This window comes from Malurus melanocephalus, unplaced genomic scaffold (genome assembly GCF_030028575.1).
Source record: "Malurus melanocephalus ecotype Western Australia unplaced genomic scaffold, MMel_1.1 scaffold_126, whole genome shotgun sequence".
Taxonomy (NCBI): Eukaryota; Metazoa; Chordata; class Aves; order Passeriformes; family Maluridae; genus Malurus; species Malurus melanocephalus.
Window position 1 is genome coordinate 803,730 of NW_026623358.1, and position 16,802 is coordinate 820,531.

General features: G+C 42.1%; 1 protein-coding gene across 1 annotated transcript in view; it reads right to left on the reverse strand.

Moving 5' to 3' along the window:
* Nucleotides 1-1,685: 1,685 nt before the first annotated feature.
* ELOVL2 (ELOVL fatty acid elongase 2) overlaps nucleotides 1,686-16,802 on the reverse strand; it is a 51,262-nt gene continuing 36,145 nt past the window's right edge. Inside the window, exons 4-8 of the mRNA XM_057370438.1 lie at nucleotides 10,892-10,969; nucleotides 9,527-9,698; nucleotides 7,730-7,854; nucleotides 5,390-5,524; nucleotides 1,686-4,752 (exon numbers count right to left, since the gene is read on the reverse strand). Coding sequence (XP_057226421.1) covers nucleotides 4,624-4,752; nucleotides 5,390-5,524; nucleotides 7,730-7,854; nucleotides 9,527-9,698; nucleotides 10,892-10,969 — 639 coding nt within the window. The 3' untranslated portion in view covers nucleotides 1,686-4,623. The remainder of the gene's footprint in view (nucleotides 4,753-5,389; nucleotides 5,525-7,729; nucleotides 7,855-9,526; nucleotides 9,699-10,891; nucleotides 10,970-16,802) is intronic.

Genomic DNA, 16,802 nt, shown 5'->3' on the forward strand with positions numbered 1-16,802 from the left:
TTATCTACCCCTTCATAAAGAACCCTTTAGCTTTTGAGAAGCTCAGTGTGTTCCAGCTTGATAAYCTGWGAGCTGCCTAAGGTGAAAATTTTGKACTTTAGTCATGGCCTTTCCATMTGTAGGCAGTAACAGTGTTTGGAGACAGTATCTGGGACAGAAATTACACTTTCTGACCTTGGACAGACCATCTCATATCACTTCCTGTTGGATCAATTAAGCATATTTGAGCTAAAACCCCCTGAAGGTCTAAAGTCCATTTGGTTTCTGCAACAGACCTGTAACTGGGTTATCCTAATGTTACCTTTTGGAAGGTAGGTAGTTGACCTAGGCAGGTGTCCTTTACCCTTCTCACATCATGMTTTTTAAAGTGTTATTAATCCAGATAGGTTTTTTTTTTTTCTTCCTTTCAGTGCAAATAGCTCAATTTTCAACCTGTTCTGTTTCCTTCACACTTCGGAGCCAGAACACAAAGATGATGTGGATGCTGAAGTTCAAAAACCATGCACAAATACTCGGAAAAAAAAGAGAGGACTATTAAGTTCAGGTTTAAGATAATTGCTTTATGCATTTTAAGCTCTWAACAGGGTTTAATATTAAACTGGCTATAACCCCTGCTATCTGCATCTTTCAGGGGATGATGCTGTTCCAGGTGCTTGTTTACCTGGCCATTCTGTGCCAGTGCAGTGGCCCATCCAAGGTCTACAGCCACCTCATGTCAAGGCTGCATAAAGCCAGAGGAAAGGATGTCCTCTGTGGCTGAGCACCTGTGTGTGCTCAGCCTGGCCTGGGGACAGCCCACCCTGCTCTCAGTACGGTGTGCTGAGGCTGACTGGAGCAYACAGGGACAGGTCCTGCTTCTGCAGGCAGTAGGACTCTGTCTGAGAGAGTAATACGCTGGAAAATAGATGTGTTTCCTAGGAGCAGCTGAGGGCTGTTGTGTGCTGGAATTAAACACAGCCATGGAGCCTTTCCTGGTCACATACTACAGGATGACTCTTGTTTATCATAAGCAAGAGTTGAAGAAGCATTACTTATAGCCAGAYTGTGAGAAGAGTCTTGTAAAGCTGAGCCTTGGCACAACACATCAGCAGCTTGATTTATCTCCTTTCATTCCATCATTCCTGGGAGGGTTTTTAGTAAAACTCATTCCTCCTTCTTCATTCCTTGGGAAGTTACAAACATCCCAAACCGGTGAATCAACCTCAATAGCTTTTTCTTCTGCCTGTTCCCCTACAACGTGCCGTTTGGTGAGCCAAAAAGAGCAAGGTCAAGTGTTGGCATACCTGCTCCCTCTGTTTGTATTTTCAATCTCAGAGAAATATTATTTTTGAGATTTGATTTCTCCATTGTCTCTACCCTGTTTTCTACCATCCGTTTCAAGTGAAAACAGTCTGACAGTCAAACACTGATTTAGTGGGCAAGTACAGGCTTTGAGCAAACAAGTTATTGCAATATTAACTTTGTTCAAAAGCACAAGTTTTAATAGGTAGCTGGGCAAAAACAACCACAGGAAGCTTTACACCAGCACCAGTGAAGGTGTTGTATAAAGTTACGGAGGTTTTTTTCCCAATCTGATGTGAATGTCCTAAATAACTTCTGAAAAAGTTGGAGAACAAAAGCAGCCTCAAGTAACCAGTTTCCAGTCCAATTTGATGACTTAAAGAGGAGTGGAGACAGCCTTAAAGTAAAATTTGTTTATTTACAGTGTTATGTATTACAGGAAAATCAGTTTAAAAAGTCAATGCTTCTCTTTCTTCAAAGTTGCGGCATTTTGAAGATGTTAAGACATATCTGAAGAATTTTAAACATACCTGATTCCAGCCTTCCTGGCTGATCTGGATCTGCAAGGTCTGAGACCACCTTGGACTTTTTCCTTTTTTTTTTTTTTTTTTTTTTTTTTTTTTTTTTCCCCAGCCCTTTGAATTTCAAGTAAGGCATTTATTAATATCCTTTTCTTTTGAATGAGGTTTCAACAAAACAAAAGACAATATCTGTGGGTTTGATTGCTGTAGTAAACTTTAACACTTAGCACAGCTGACGCTTTCCACCTYGATAGCCAAATGCATGCTTTGCCATCAAAAGATTATGGACTCCACTCGGCCTAAAATCTATGCTGGACAACAAAATCTTTTTCTTGCCTGCCTTAGATGAATGGTCCAGCTCATTGCCTCACACAATGTCTTGTCAGCTCTTTCAAATCCCTCTGCCTTCACCCCAGCTTCCAGTATCAAGCTGATTTCTGCAGAACTCTGATGCTCTCCCTTTACTTAGGGATGTGTGAAACACCTCAATCAAACCCACTGATTTCTTACATCTTGGGATTTTTACAGTAGCAATCAGAAACACMTATAAAGCAAAGGTCCTGGAAGGGCCAGTGAGAAATAGTGTATGCACACAGTGTCCAGGCTTTGTGAATGCAAGTTTTTGGAGTTCTTTTGGTTTGTTTTTTTGGGTTGTGGCTTTCCCTCCTTATTGACTGTTAAATGAAACAAAACACTGATTTTCAATGAGGTTTTGTGACCAGCTTCATGAAGAGAGGAGCAAATGTGAATATGCACTAGTTATATCTAGGTTGGTGTGGTGGTGTAAAAGTGTTTGAATATTGCAGTTATGTTGGTTGTCCAGTTCATGATGATGGAGTTTAGCAGTCAGGCTGCTCAGATGTACTGCTTCTGCTGTAGCATTTTGGGAATTTCAGCTTTCTGCTGGAGYAGAAAAGTTTTGTCCACACTGCAATGGAGCTGGAACTGGCGGGAGATAGATGCCATTCAATGGGACATTCAAGCAGGACTCTGATACAACACACCCTTCTTCATGCCATTTYCTCCTCTTGCTTTTTCTGGACAATCCCATCTGCTCTTCTTCCCCTGATGTAGCACTTCCTCAGCCCCTTTCCTTCCTATCCAGGAGCYCTCATGGCTGCAGCCTCTCAGGCTGCTCCTGGTGAACCTGGCTCCCCTGTGTCTGTAGTGCTCCCTGGRACAAACCCTCTTCCTGCCTCTGCACCTGCAGCCTCCAAGAGTTCTGGTGGCAGATCATCCAAATGGCAATATTTGGAGGGGATAACTGACCCTCTAGAGGTGTAGAAGAACTGGACAGCAGGATTTGGGACAGCCTCCTCTACCTGCAGGCCCTCAGTGGCTGCTTGGGCCCTCTGGGCAGACTGGGTGTGTGTTTTGTCTGGATCCTGCCCTGGARACTCTGCAAGGTGACAGAAGCGAGAGAACACATTTCCTTTAGAGAACTGCTCCAGTCTGGGGGATTTGCTGGGCAAGAGTGACTYCAGAAGGTGTTTTTATTGAGAGAATTTCATATATGAGAATGGAAGTGACTAGAGGTTACTTCTCTGTGAGGAAAAACATCTGAGTCTATTTTTAGTAGAGGATTAAGTGGGCTAAATGAGAAAAGGGTGAGGGCAGATCCATAATGTTAACCCTGAGTATTTTTTACTTCTAAATATTTAAGTGGGGGRTAAATGCAGTGAACTGAAGCAACAGAGATGGGGATGGGCTGTTGGGAGACACCTTTACAGCTGTAGACAGCAAGTGTCTCTTCGCTTCCCCCACAGGGGATTGTTCCTCGGTCCCATCTGTTTCCCCAGCCAGACACCAGTCTGAGTAAGGTGCACCTGACATACAAACTTCCCTGTAACCTGCTCTGCTCATTGCTGAACTCACTTTTCAAATTTGCTGTGTCCCAGTCTATTAATATGCGTCATGTCAGTTTGTTCCAAATTAGCAGTGTTCGTATAGGATTAACTTTATACACATTTACACTCAACAGATTTATCTTCCTAAAGTTGTTAAGATCCTATTTCTTTCAAAATCCATTTACTTAGAACTCCTATTAATTTAGCACATCAAAAGTGACTTGTTCTGCTCTGTGTTCAGAATACRATACTGGGCAGTGCCAGGGGCTCCCTSAACAGAAAGCTCCTGCCAGCCTTCCTGCTCTTTGGATCAGGTTGCTTCTGTGTAATGCAAGTGAGTGTGGTGCACAACTGCCTGCAAGCTATGGGATGGTGCACCTGGGCTCTGCCCTCTGTCATGTCCTTCCCCAGGGCTCCCACAGGATCAAAGGGCAACTTGCTGGTGTCCATGGGGAAGGAGTGTGCTTTGGAGATTCTCCGAGAAGAAGAAAAGAGGAGTATGGTGATGAAAAAGGTAYGATTCTCACCTTTGTCCCTCACCCTCACCTTTGTTTTCCTGACCTTGGCCACAGTTTAACTGGATGCACTGGGTGCACTGTGAAGCCTTGCCTTAAGACCTGTCATCTGCACAGGAAGTGCTCACCATGTTAGTCTGAACAGAGTCCTAACCTTTTGAAGGCATTGATGGATTTATCCACCAAGTGTTTCATAAGGCGTTTTCGTGTCAGCATTATAGATCAGAAATGTTTTCTTTTGCATATGAGAAAGATCTTGGCTTTCTTTGTTCTGATGGTGATCATGGACAAGACAAGTAATTCTACTCATTTTGTTAAAACCTAAATAGCAGTACATTAATAAGTGTCTGGTACAAAGAACTGATAAATGTAATCAAATAGGTTTTAAGCTAAAGCTTGTAATTCAGTCTTTTTTCTTCTTTTTCTCTTTAGAAAAAAAGATCATAGGAAACACTATACTTATTGTGCCTTCTTGTTATTCTGGAATCCATTGGCAGCAGCAAAGTAGTCCTTATGGAAACCATTCTTGATTTCTGTTGTGGCGGGGGTTTCCTTTACCGCTGTTCTTGAAGGTGCTYTCCTGTATGTCTATAAAAGCAAAATCCAAAGTAAACAGGTGGATTCATTTAATGCCCCCCAAACACTACTTATGGTTAATTGTAAATGGAGCTGTCTGGTGTTTGTTGATGAAGGTATTTGCTTCAGACTGCATCAAGGGTACTGTRGTTTTTTCACTACTGTGGGTGATGTTACTCTGCCAGTCTTACTGTAATACTTCTCAGTGTCAAAAGAGATTTCAAGCCTTTTAGTGGAAAAGCTTTATGCATCCAGGCAGGCTGGASCAGTCCCTGCTAAAACATGTTGAAGTAAACAAGGCAAAGATAGATCTGTTTGTTTTTTTTGTTTTGTTTTGTTTTGTTTTTTTTTCCCTAAGGAGGAGAAAGACTCAAAATGTTGCCCACCAAAGAAAATTCAGACCTCCTATGTACGGAATGCAGCACCTGATTTGCTATACATGTGCAGAAGAGCTGAGCTGCAAGGATGTTATCACTACTGAATCAGTCTCAGACATGATCATATCTGTTAGTCTTCAGTGACACATACATGTTAATACAAACATGTTTTAAACACTGATAGTCATTCTGCATCTGACTCCATCCACGCTGCTTTCCAAAAARTTCTATTTTCCTCATTCTTGTCAGAGAGCTCTTGGAAGGCTGCTTACCTTAATGTAGAAGTTGATGAARAGAATGACCAGTGTGGCCATGTAGGAGGACTGGAACATGAGGCAGCCAAATGGGAACCCACAYGGCTTCACGGCTGCACTGAGAGTGTGCGCAATAGTGAGCAGAAACTGGATCTGTGGAGGGGAGATAAACCAGAAGTATTTGCTGAGAGGGTTGGTGCTGGCTAAATCAGATACAGCAATGCCCCCTAGTCCTGCTTTTTGAAAGTTTGGGCACTCTTGAAAATGATCCCTTTCTAAACTCTGACTGTATTGTGAGGGTTAAGCTCAAATGGTGCTCCTATGAAATTAAATAAAACCCTAAGGGGTCAGAGGTTTTGAATGGTAAGAGTTTATAGGCCTAATTGACAAAAGGGAAGCATTTTTTTTCCTCTCAGATTTGGTAGGAACTGTTCTGTCTTCCAGACCTTGTTGTGACAGGTACAGTTGTTGTCTCTGTTTCTGGGCAGAGACTGGAGGAAACTGAAGTCTCCTGGCAATTGCTTTAGGAGTCTGAACAGAAAATGCACAACTCAGGTTCAAGGAGTCCAGACAGGCTGGCCTGTGCATTAGTGCAATTAAGGAGGGGATAAACAACAAAAATGAGATGGGGAAGGAATTGCAGAAACCCRTCTGTATTTAGAACTGTGAGCCACAGCCCACGCTGGTGCAACTGATTCTCCTCAGCCAGCTGGGCATGCCCTCAATCCAGTCTACTGAGGTGCATTTCCAACAACAGGGCAGTGTGTTCCACCTGCAGGGATGGTCTCAGTGCAGAAAAGCAGCTTTTTCTAAGCGACTATTTCTACACAGGCATTTTTAAGCTCACTGCAAACATCTGAACTGCCAAATATTATGAACAGGCCCTAACAGAAGAAAAGTAAAAGGAACTTTATTTCATATCARGCCTTTTATCTTGTTGATAGAAACCTTTCATGTGGCTCAGCTCTTCAGGTACAGCAACTGGTGGTACAGACTTTTAGAAGTCAGTCAACTCCTGTTTTGCCTAAAGTTGGTTCACATCATTTTGTACTTTGTTCTTCTTCTATGCTATGGTGGGTTAGCCTTGCTTGGGTGCCAGCTGCCCACCCAGCCRCTCTCTCCCTTCTTCTCTTCAGTAGAGTAGGGGCCAAAAATAAGATGAAAAGAATTTGTGGATTGAGATAAGGGAAGAAGGATAATTGATGAAACTATCCATTACTGTCATAAGCAAAATAGACTTGACTTGAGGAAGATTAATTTCAATAATTGTCAATTAATACCACAGAAGGATAGCAAGAAATAAAAAAACTACCTTTCCCTAAGCCCCTGTTTCTTCTCAGGTTCAACTTCACTTCTGCCTCCTCCTCCTTCCTCCCACGTGATGCAGGGGAATGGGGTCTGCAGTCAGCCCCTATTGCTTTGTCTTTGCTGTTCCTTTCTCTCACACTCTTTCCMTGCTTCAGTGTGGAGTCCCTCCCAYGGGAGAGAGTCTCAATGAGCATTTTTYCCRTAGGCTGCAGCTCTTCACAAAYTGCCCTAGTGTGAGTCCCTTCCACAGAGTGCAGTCCTTCTGGAACAGGCTGCTTCTAAGTGGGTTCCCATGGAGTCACAGATKCTGCCAGCAAACCTGCTCCAGGGTGGGCTCCTCTCTCTGTGGGTCTGCAGGAACCTATTTCTCCATTGCTGTGGCTTTGCTCAGGGCTGACCTGTCCATTGCTGCAGCCTCAGGTCCTCCCWGRGCTGCAGGTGGATGGAGCTCTGSTCCCCTAGRGACCTCCAGGGGAAGAGCCTGCTACACCAGTGTCTTAACTGCAGGCTGCAGGGGAGCTTTTGGCACTAATTCCCTCCTTCTGCTCTGGCCTGGGCGCTTGCAGGGCTGTTTCTCTCACATTTCCTGCCTTGTCTTTCAGCTGCTGTGCAATGTTTTTTACCCTTAAATAAATAGGATATCACAGAGAGGCCCCCATCTWTGCTGATGGGCTCAGCTTTGGCCAGCAAGGGTGGAGGGAGGGTATCTGTCTTGAACCAGGCTCTGTCAGACATTCTTTATGACTTTTAAATCAGTTTTTTTCCACAGTTAAGGAGCAGTCATTTTCTATGGAATGGTTCAAAAATAACAGAATTTTGCAGTAGACTGCAGAGTTTCTACTGTATTGTAGAAAACATTTCTAAACRTAATTTCCTTTATGAAGTTGTATCAGGCTGCACTAGTGACTTATGCTGTATGACAGTTTTGTTATACTTTAATTCTAACTGGCTTAATTGTGTAAATAACAGTGTTTATCTAGAGCTCATCTGGTCCTTTCTCACATTTTGAGGGATTTCTGGTAGTTAAAAATGAGAGTAAAACATACATACCAGTTGTGCCTGAGTGAGRTATTTCTTCCACCAGAGATATTTGCGCATGGATGGGATGACGGACAGTCCGTAGTAAGAATACATAAGCACATGAATAAAGCTATTCAAAGTGGGTCCAAAGAAACCTATAAAAATCCAGCAGGAAAAAAAAATTAAATACCAACTGCTCAAAAGTGAGAAAGGATGTTATTGTTTGGGGTATTGCTTCTATATTGAATCTCCTGCATATGGTAAGTGTTCCTTTCAYGCTTATTCCTTGCTAAAGATATTCCTGATATGTAGAGGTGCTGTCCTAGGAACAACTGACAAACCAAATGATACTTCCTAGAGGGTTTTTCTYATGATGAATATTGTATTTTTATCTCATATTTTTATTCCCTTCGACTTRTTTTCTATTTTGTAGTTTACAGGCTATCTTCCCCAGCAACCTTCTTCTCTGCGATCAGTCTTTCCATTATTCCTGTAAGCTTTAAACACTGCTGTGGATGATTTTGCTGCTAATATGACAGCYTAGGAGCCTGGGAGACACCTGTACTCCCACACTCTGATGCAGCAGCAAGGGCTTTACTTTGAATTAAACCAGCATCTTGTGGCTGCATTTGATCATCGCTCTTGTTTTCCTCTGCCAGATGTAAACTTGCAGAATTTCATCCCAGATAATAYCTTGCTACTCTTATTAGTTACATTTAGTGAATCCTAGTGATAGAGGAAATTAATTATCCTCTATACTTTACAGACTATGGAGGAATAGCAGCACTACTCTCTGCTGTATGCTCATGTGCTGATGGCAGTGCTACAATTATATCTCATCAGCTGCTCTGATTTTGTCCCTGATTAATTACTTAGCTACTGTTTTAATTACGGATTTAATTACCAGTGCTAGTGTAAAGTGTGGGGACCAGGTTCAGWCACGTTAGAGAGCACAAATCCCCTCTGATTTGTTTACACCTCTAGAAATAGCTTCAGATTGCYATGAAATCTCTGATCCCTGCTTCTATGTATAACAGTGATTTATTTTGATCTTGTGGTATCCATGAGTAAGTGCCAACAACTGTGAATTCTGTCTTTGGCTCTGAAAAGCACCTGCAACAAGTTTCTTTRCAAAATTTTACAATGGACTGAGGTGCCTCCCTTCAATAGGTTGAAAGGAARCTCTTTTTTCCTCAACTTTGAAAGCAATGCCACAGGAAGCCTCCAGCTTTGGGAAGCCCTGGAAAAGTGTGCATGTTGTGAGACAGCTGAAGGAGTTCTCTGCTGTTTGGACTTATTCAAATGCCAAGCAACCAGCCTGTGGCATCAGCAGGGAAGATGATGACAATTACAAACTGGTATTTTAATTAGTGACTGCATAAATGAAGTATCTTACTAAAGCAGTGTCAGATTGATGCATACAGGAGCTGACCCTGTAAAAGTGCCATTGATTTAATCTGTTGTGATTGATAATGGTTTTACCAGAGTCRTGAATTCTTCCTGCATCTGCTTTGGGTGTAGATCCTGTATATGATGGCTCCTGTGTGCTGGTCAGTACTGCCGTGCTTAAAAGTTGTTTGAAGAGAAGTAAATGCAAGAGCTTGTGGCAGCTAAGTGGAAAATCTAGGGCCTAACACTCAGGTGTTTTTGGCCTGAACTTTACTTAAACTTTCCTGTGTTCTACAGGTGGTCAGCAGTTCARAAAGGCTCTGAACCCTAAAGGTGCCCTCATATCACACAGTGACACAGTTCCTTTGCGTGGTGATGTGATTCCTCTCCAGCTGCAGCTGAGTCAGACCCCAGGTGAGGAAGGAAACAAAGACTTACTTTGCCCACAAGGTATCCAGTTCAGAACACACCACCAAATGTTAAACATAGTGGCGTGGTGATACACATGAAGGAAGGTGATCTGGCTGCTTTTCTTTCTCAGTACAAAGAAGATAGTGTCCATGAATTCAATTACTTTGGAAAAATAATACCACCACAGCACCTTGGCTACCTGTACAAGCAAGAACAAAGGAGCAGGAGATCAATATCTGTCCATACAAGCACTTAGACATTACTGTTCTGCTTTAGTCYCTAGGCATGCAACTTGCCAGAAGGCATTAATATGCTGCTGAAGGAGAAGCACCAGCTCTGGCTTCAATTTTCCTTCGCTTTTCAAAGAAGCATTTTTGTAAAACACCACACATCATCTTTTATGCAATAGTATAAATAAATAATTATTAAAATATAATTTAAGAAATATAAACTTTGAGGAAGGGATTTCTAATTGTACTTTTTTTTTTCAAAGGTACAGTTTTGTGAGTGGGTTGTTATTTCATTTTGGGGTGTTTTTGGGTTTGTTTTTGAGTTTTGTTTTAGGGTTGGTTTTTTTTTTTTTTTCTTTGTTAAGACTGCTACCAATTTCTGGACACTGAACAGATTTTGCTGCCAGATTTTTCTTTTGAAAAATCTAGATTTGATAATCAATACAATGAAATATATCCTCCTCTAGAGTAGAAATATTTTATCAGAGCTCAGGATATGTCCCAGGACAGTTAAAGACAGTTAAAACAGAAAGCAGAAAAACATATTTTTTTGAGGGGAAAAGGTATTTAACACTCTTTTTCCTTGCCATAACACAGACAAATTTTGAGAATTGGGCAAAATTATGTAAGTTAACCAGTCTCTCTGTTCTTGAAGTCTAATGTCATCTGGAAAGTAAGCCTGATGTGGGGAGTGACAAAAGTTAATACATGGAATTGCTATGATGCAGAAGTAAGGGCTGCAACTATAGATGAGTCAAGCCAGGAAAATGTTTCTGCAGTTTTTAAGAGTTGGGCTTAAATCCATTTCCAGCTCCAGCCCAACAGTTACATTTCAGATGACTGATTTTTGCTCRAAGTTTTTAAATTATGTAATTCTCAGTTTCAATAGTCAGTCAACAATGTTTTGACTACAGGTCTTGATATGTGGCTCTTCAAAATGTTTCCTGTCATGTTTTCCACTACAAGGATGTCTCTATATTGAATCAAAAACRTAAGACTTCTTGTTTTCTACCAGTTTTTAGGCAACTTGATGAAAAGCCTCATGTTAAAGACGTTACTAAGAGCACTGTTCTGGCTGCCATGAATGCAGAGTTGTTGCATCAGGGATGGGGAGGGAATGASTGCTGTGGGTGCTGAGGACTGAGCTGCTGCTGGCACTCACCCGGATATCGGCCTCCCCTGCACTGTGGAGGTTCTGGCACTGCAAGTTGTAGCCGCCTTCCCATGTGGCAAGGATGAGCTGGAACAGAAAATAGAGGAATTAYGCTCGTGAACAGAAGGAACAGTTTTTACCCCTGCAGTTGTTCCATGCTTATTGGTAGGTACCGGCTCTTCCCATGAACTGATGCTCTTAAGCCAGACAACTTGCTAATATCTTCTGTTTTGAAATGGAAAAGGCATCAGTTATGCTGGAGATATGAAATTATGCATTTCTTCTCTTCCTTTGACTTTAGAGCCTTCAAGGCATCCGTTAAAATCTCTCATTACTTAATGCWTCTCCAAGCCCTTGCTCCAAAGCAAACATTGGAATTTTGTATCTCTGTCCTGAAGCAGTATGAACAGAGCCTGACACAGCTATTTGTGCAAGCTGTTCTTGAGAAAAATTCCCTGATGCCAAGCAAACAGAATGCAAATGCAAAGCAGTGCAATGGGAGAAATATTTCCTAATGCCATACAYGTCTCCTTATCCTACCCTGTGAAATGCCGGAGGAAGTGAAGGAGAGCGGGTGCTGTGCTGAATGGAGGCGTGAATAGGCACACAAGCAATTTCTTAGATCCTGCACATGTCACACAGGGAAGCAGACAGAGCAATGAAATATCAGAGTGCYGCATCGGGATGGAGCAGGTTTCTAGAAAACCAGATGGTGGTTTTCCATACAGAATATTTCTATAGTAACAGCCACCTAAAGCACTCAGCAGCCGTTTTGGAAGAGGGAGTGTCATCTCTTGCCTATAAATGCTGTGTAGAATCCATTTATTTTGAAAAGGTCTTATTCTCTAATGAGTGTGAAGTGGGTTTGGGGACAAACTGAGCAACTTGTTCTGGGGTCTGTCTCACCCTCTACAGCCGCTGCAGAGAGYGAGGGTGGGAGAGATGCACTGAAGTGTTATGCTGTAAGCAGAAWGGCAAGATGCTGAGAGAAGTGGGTTGCTTTCATCTCTGGAGCTATGTTCACAGGGATGATGTTTGTCAGCACAAAAGGGATGGCTTCCCTCTAGCTCACACTAAAAAGAAATGTCCTGTATTCAGTGTGTGGTAGTCTATACAAAAGCCATGCAGAGACGTTCTCAGTGATCAAGTTGTATTAACTCCTAGAGTAAATACATTAAAAATGATTGCTGATAATATTTGGAGGATTAAGCCTAGAATGCTTATTAYAAATTCACATTAAAATGCAATGAAACCTGGAGAACCAGGGCCTTCTACTATTTTTCTTCTGAATTCCAAYCCTGTAATTGTCCCTGTAATATAAACTTAGCTGTTCAGATGGCCAAAATAACAGAAATTGCAGAGAGAGAGACAATACAGTGAATGAATGTTTTATAGATAACTGATATGTAACAATTTAAACAAACACACTCATTTACAACCAACTCATTTTTCTGCTTCGCTGAAGAAACCTAACCTCAAAATTTTCTGCTGCAGTAGGTAAAATGTTGCTTCACAGAAATTTGCTAGGGAAATATGCAATTTTAAATATTTTGATTAGTCTATTTGACAACTGTTCTTATTTGCATATAATTACAGTGGATTGATTTTGGAAAAAAATCTCCTCTGTGTGTTGCTTCCTTTTGTATTACAGGTTAGGAGTGAGGGCTAGTTGATTGCTGAGTACACCCTGGGGAAAGCCCCAAGGAAAGAAGGTGATGTCCCAACACTTGCCAGGAGCTGCAGCCTGCCATGGAGATATTTTGCAGTTTATTTTGGCTTGGATTGGTTGTTTGGTATTGGTTTTTTTGTTTGCTTTTTTCAACCATCTGGTAAGTAGTAGAGTGAACTTTGCCAAAGAACTCTGCSGTGCATTCACTTCTCTATTAAACCTGGTTTTGACAATACCTTTGCCAGTGCTTTGTTAAGTGACTTCAAAACACACATTTGCCAAAAATTGGTGTAGTCAGCAGGTTTGCAAGAAGTATCACTGACTGCTTACGAAAGCATGGAAGAAGTCCAAGTCCTAAGTTGTCAGACAAATAGGCTCGGGAAAACTGGTGTGATTGGAAAGCTGTAGAGAAACATCTAGAAGGTGCTAGGGGCCATGTATAGGCTGGAAAAGAGAAAGTGATTATTTGCAAAATGTTGGGCACCTGTCCAGAAGCTGCCTGCCCCACAGAAAAGATTAATATTAAGAGAAAAAAAGTACTGAAAACTCAGATGGAAAGCAACTGAGTTACTACTGTCCTTCAAAATAGAACAGTTCCAGAGACAGTTATAGGAGGAACAGAAAAAAAAACAAAAGTTGAAGGAAAAGGTGGACCTAATGCTTACTCAGGCTCCAAGTCCTCCTGACATGGTGCAGATTAGTAAATTAATTGTATCTCCTGAAGACTGGGAGGGTTATACATGGAGTGGTGCTTGAGATAAAAAACAGAGTTCTGGATATGGGACATGGCAACCCTGGTGATGTGTACAGACAGACCAGGGAATGAGAGGYGTGGAAAGGGWCCTGGGWGTCCTGGYCGATGGCAAATTGAACAGGAGTCAGCAGTGCCCTGGCAGCCAGGAGTGTCCTGGGGGCACGGGGCACAGCATCGCCAGCYGGGCAAGGGAGGGGATTGTCYGCTCTGCTCTGACCTGGGGCAGCCTCAYCTCGAGGGCTGGGGRCAGCTTTGGGTRCCACAATATAAAAAAGRCATTMAGCTACTAGAGGGTATCCAAAGGAGGGCCAYGAGGATGGTGAAGGTCCTTGAGGARAWGCYGTGTGAGGAGTGACTGAGGTCCCTTGGTCTGTTCAGCCTGGAGGAGACTGAGGGGGGACCTCAGTGCAGTTACAACTTCCTCRTGAGGGGAGGAGGGGCAGGCACTGATCTCTTCTCTGTGGTGAYCAGGGACAGGACCCAAGGGAACAGCATSAAGCTGGGTCAGGGGAGGGTTAGGTTGGTTATTTCACCCAGAGGGTAGTTGGGCACTGGAACAGGCTCCCCAGGGAAGGGGTCACAGCACAAAGCCTGACAGAGTTCAAGAAGCATTTGGACAACACTTTCAAGTGTGACAGATGTCACATGGTGTGATTCTTGGAGTATCCTGTGCAGGGCCAGGAGYTGRAGTCAGTCWTCCTGGTGGGTTTCTTCCAACTTGACATACTTTATAAAACTTTCCTTCCAGTATTGAACAGGTGAGCTCTGTAGTAGGTCAAAATTTTGTTTTGTTTTGTTTTGTTTTTTCAAGTATTTCATTAATAGATTCCATGTTGTAAAATGAGATTAAAAAAACCTTAAAGAAAATATTTCTTTTCAACATCACAACTTTTCAATTTGGTAATTAGGAAATCTGCAACTCCTTATGGTCAGCATGCAAATGGAGAGCAAGCTTTGGGGTGAGAATACCACTGTCTGACTGCATGGTTTTAGTTACTTTCTTTTGTTAATTCTTCAATGATTCTCTAAAATGYCAGATTTTTCAGATCAGTCTGTGTGCATATTCCCAGTCATTTTACTTGGCAGAAGAGTTTCCTCTGGTTTGTGTCTGCATCTCAAGAGCCAGCAGCTTAGATTGAAGATACTTTTTTACTTTTTTTTAACTTCAGACTTTCACATCAACTTTTCTGTAGCTTAACATTTCTATTCTCTACTGTAGGTGCCTTACATRCTACCCTCTCTCCTCCAGGGAAAACAATTCACTTCGAGTTTTGACTCCCCTGCTTTACAAGATAATTTTCAAGATTTCTGGCTAACTTTGTGATAAAAAAAAAAAAAAAATAGAGTGGAAACCTGGAAAGCAGAGAGTACTTTTCACAGGATCGTGGTGATCTTAGGCCATGACTTTCCTGTTGGCTATCAATGTTGTGGAAGGTAAGCAGCTCATCCAAATGAGTCAGGTGCATATCTGGAACAGAAGCTATCAGATACAAGAAATCCCCTCTCTCTTTTGAAACACAAATTCTCTCCCTCTAGAAAACAATTCTTTGAATTCTTTGCGTTCTTGGCAGCCTATCCTGAAAATAATATTAAAACRAGTATTGTTTGAAGCTATTTAGGAAAACAGATCACGTAAAGAGCWAAGTTCTGCCTTGTGAAAAATTTCTGCTAAGTAGCAACATCCTATTAATGAGTAGAGTTTTCATATTTTGCTGTTGCCCTGATGTTGTTCTTAACAGATTCCTGTTTTTATACTAATAAATGACTTCTGTTYATTGACTCAAGTATTATCAGCATGAGGACTTACACGAGTTGTTTTGGCACATCAGTCCAATTCATGTCTTATTTTTGTAAATGGGGAATCAAATTGTTCAGAACTGAAAGTTGGTTCCTCTGTCAGGAATTTCAGTGAGGGGTAKGCAGCAGGTACCAAACAATGATGTAATCCTCTCACTTCACTGAGTAGCAGATGAAGCACTAAGGGCCTGACCCAGGGGCCTCTGTCCTGYTCATTTCAAGTTTTCAACTTCAAAAATCTCACAGCTGTAGCTTGTTTTTCATCTGTTCCCCCTACGTAGGCTAGAAAGGAAAATGATGTGATTTTCTGAATCGATATTGCCATTTCTACTGACTGCAGGTTCTCTGTGCTCTTTRAGTAGTAGAAAAATCTCTGTGCATGGTTGGACTTTCTCAGAAAACAAATGCCTGGAAGCAATAGAGTATTCCCCCTTGTCCCAGGGCAGGAGAAAGGCAGAGGGTGAAGCATCAGCACCTGGCTACATCTGGCTGGTGACCAGTGGTGYTCCTCAGGATCAATTSTAGGGCTAGTGCWGTTCAAAATATCTGTCAGTGATCTGKAGGCACAAATTGAATRCCCCATTAGCAGGTTTGTTGATGATATGAAASRGGGAGGTGCTGTTGACTCCCTTGAGGGMCAGGAGTCCCTGCAGAGATAAATTTGAGCAATGGGCAGTCATGGTTACGAGCTGCACCAGGGGAGGTTTAGACTGRACATTAGGGAGCAATTCTTTACTGAGAGGGTGGTCAAACTCTGGAACAGGCTTCCTAGAGGGGTGGTCAGTGCCTCCAGCATGTCACTATTTAAGGGACATTTGGTCAGTGCCCTTAACAGCATGCTTTAACTTCTGGTYACTCCTGAARYWGTCAGGCAGTTGGACTAGGTGGCTGCTGTGGGTCCCTTCCAACTGAAATGGACCTGTCTAGATGGAAACAGTTAAGAAGGAAAGCTAAAAACTAATAATGGAGTTAGTATTAAGGTAATTAAMATTGTCCTTAAAAGTTCAGAGTAGGCGGATGAGCACCAGTGTCCTTCTCGTGAAAAAAACAAAAGAGCAGGATGCCTCTTGATGTTGTTATGAGTGTGATGTTTACTGGATTTTCTAAGGCACTTCAGCCCTCAGACCAACTCATATAACTTGATCTGACCACTGTTTGTTCTCAAGCAATCATGTCTCACCAAAGTAAGTAAAGGAGATTCATCCATCTATGTTACACAAAGAAGAGTTTAACTTGCAGTGCTGTAAAATCACTTATTTCCCTTGGTCATAGGAGACTTTTGTTAGTCCTTATGAGTGGCAGCTCCTCCCTGGATCTACAGACTTGGATCTAAAATAGTCCTAAAAGCAGTTATCTGATGGCCACATCCCAAGGAAAAGGAGTCACTCAGGGCAGTGTCTCAGGAAAGAGAGAGAARTGACATTTTCTTTTTTATTTTAAATGAATTTTAGAATGGAATGCCTGAGAAGATTATCAGTGTCTGAAAACAGAGACCAGATATTAATAATCTCTCATGATTTTCCTTTTTTTAGGTTTTAAAGGGAGCTCCTTGCCTGTAACATGACTCACTTCCACAAGCATGCAACATCTGAACTGTCTCACTGTACTAAAGAGGCTGGGGTGAAGCATGCCACAAGGCTACTGAGGCCATCACAGTTTTACATGATAAAGAAAAGAGGAAGGTATCATTTCTCATCTTT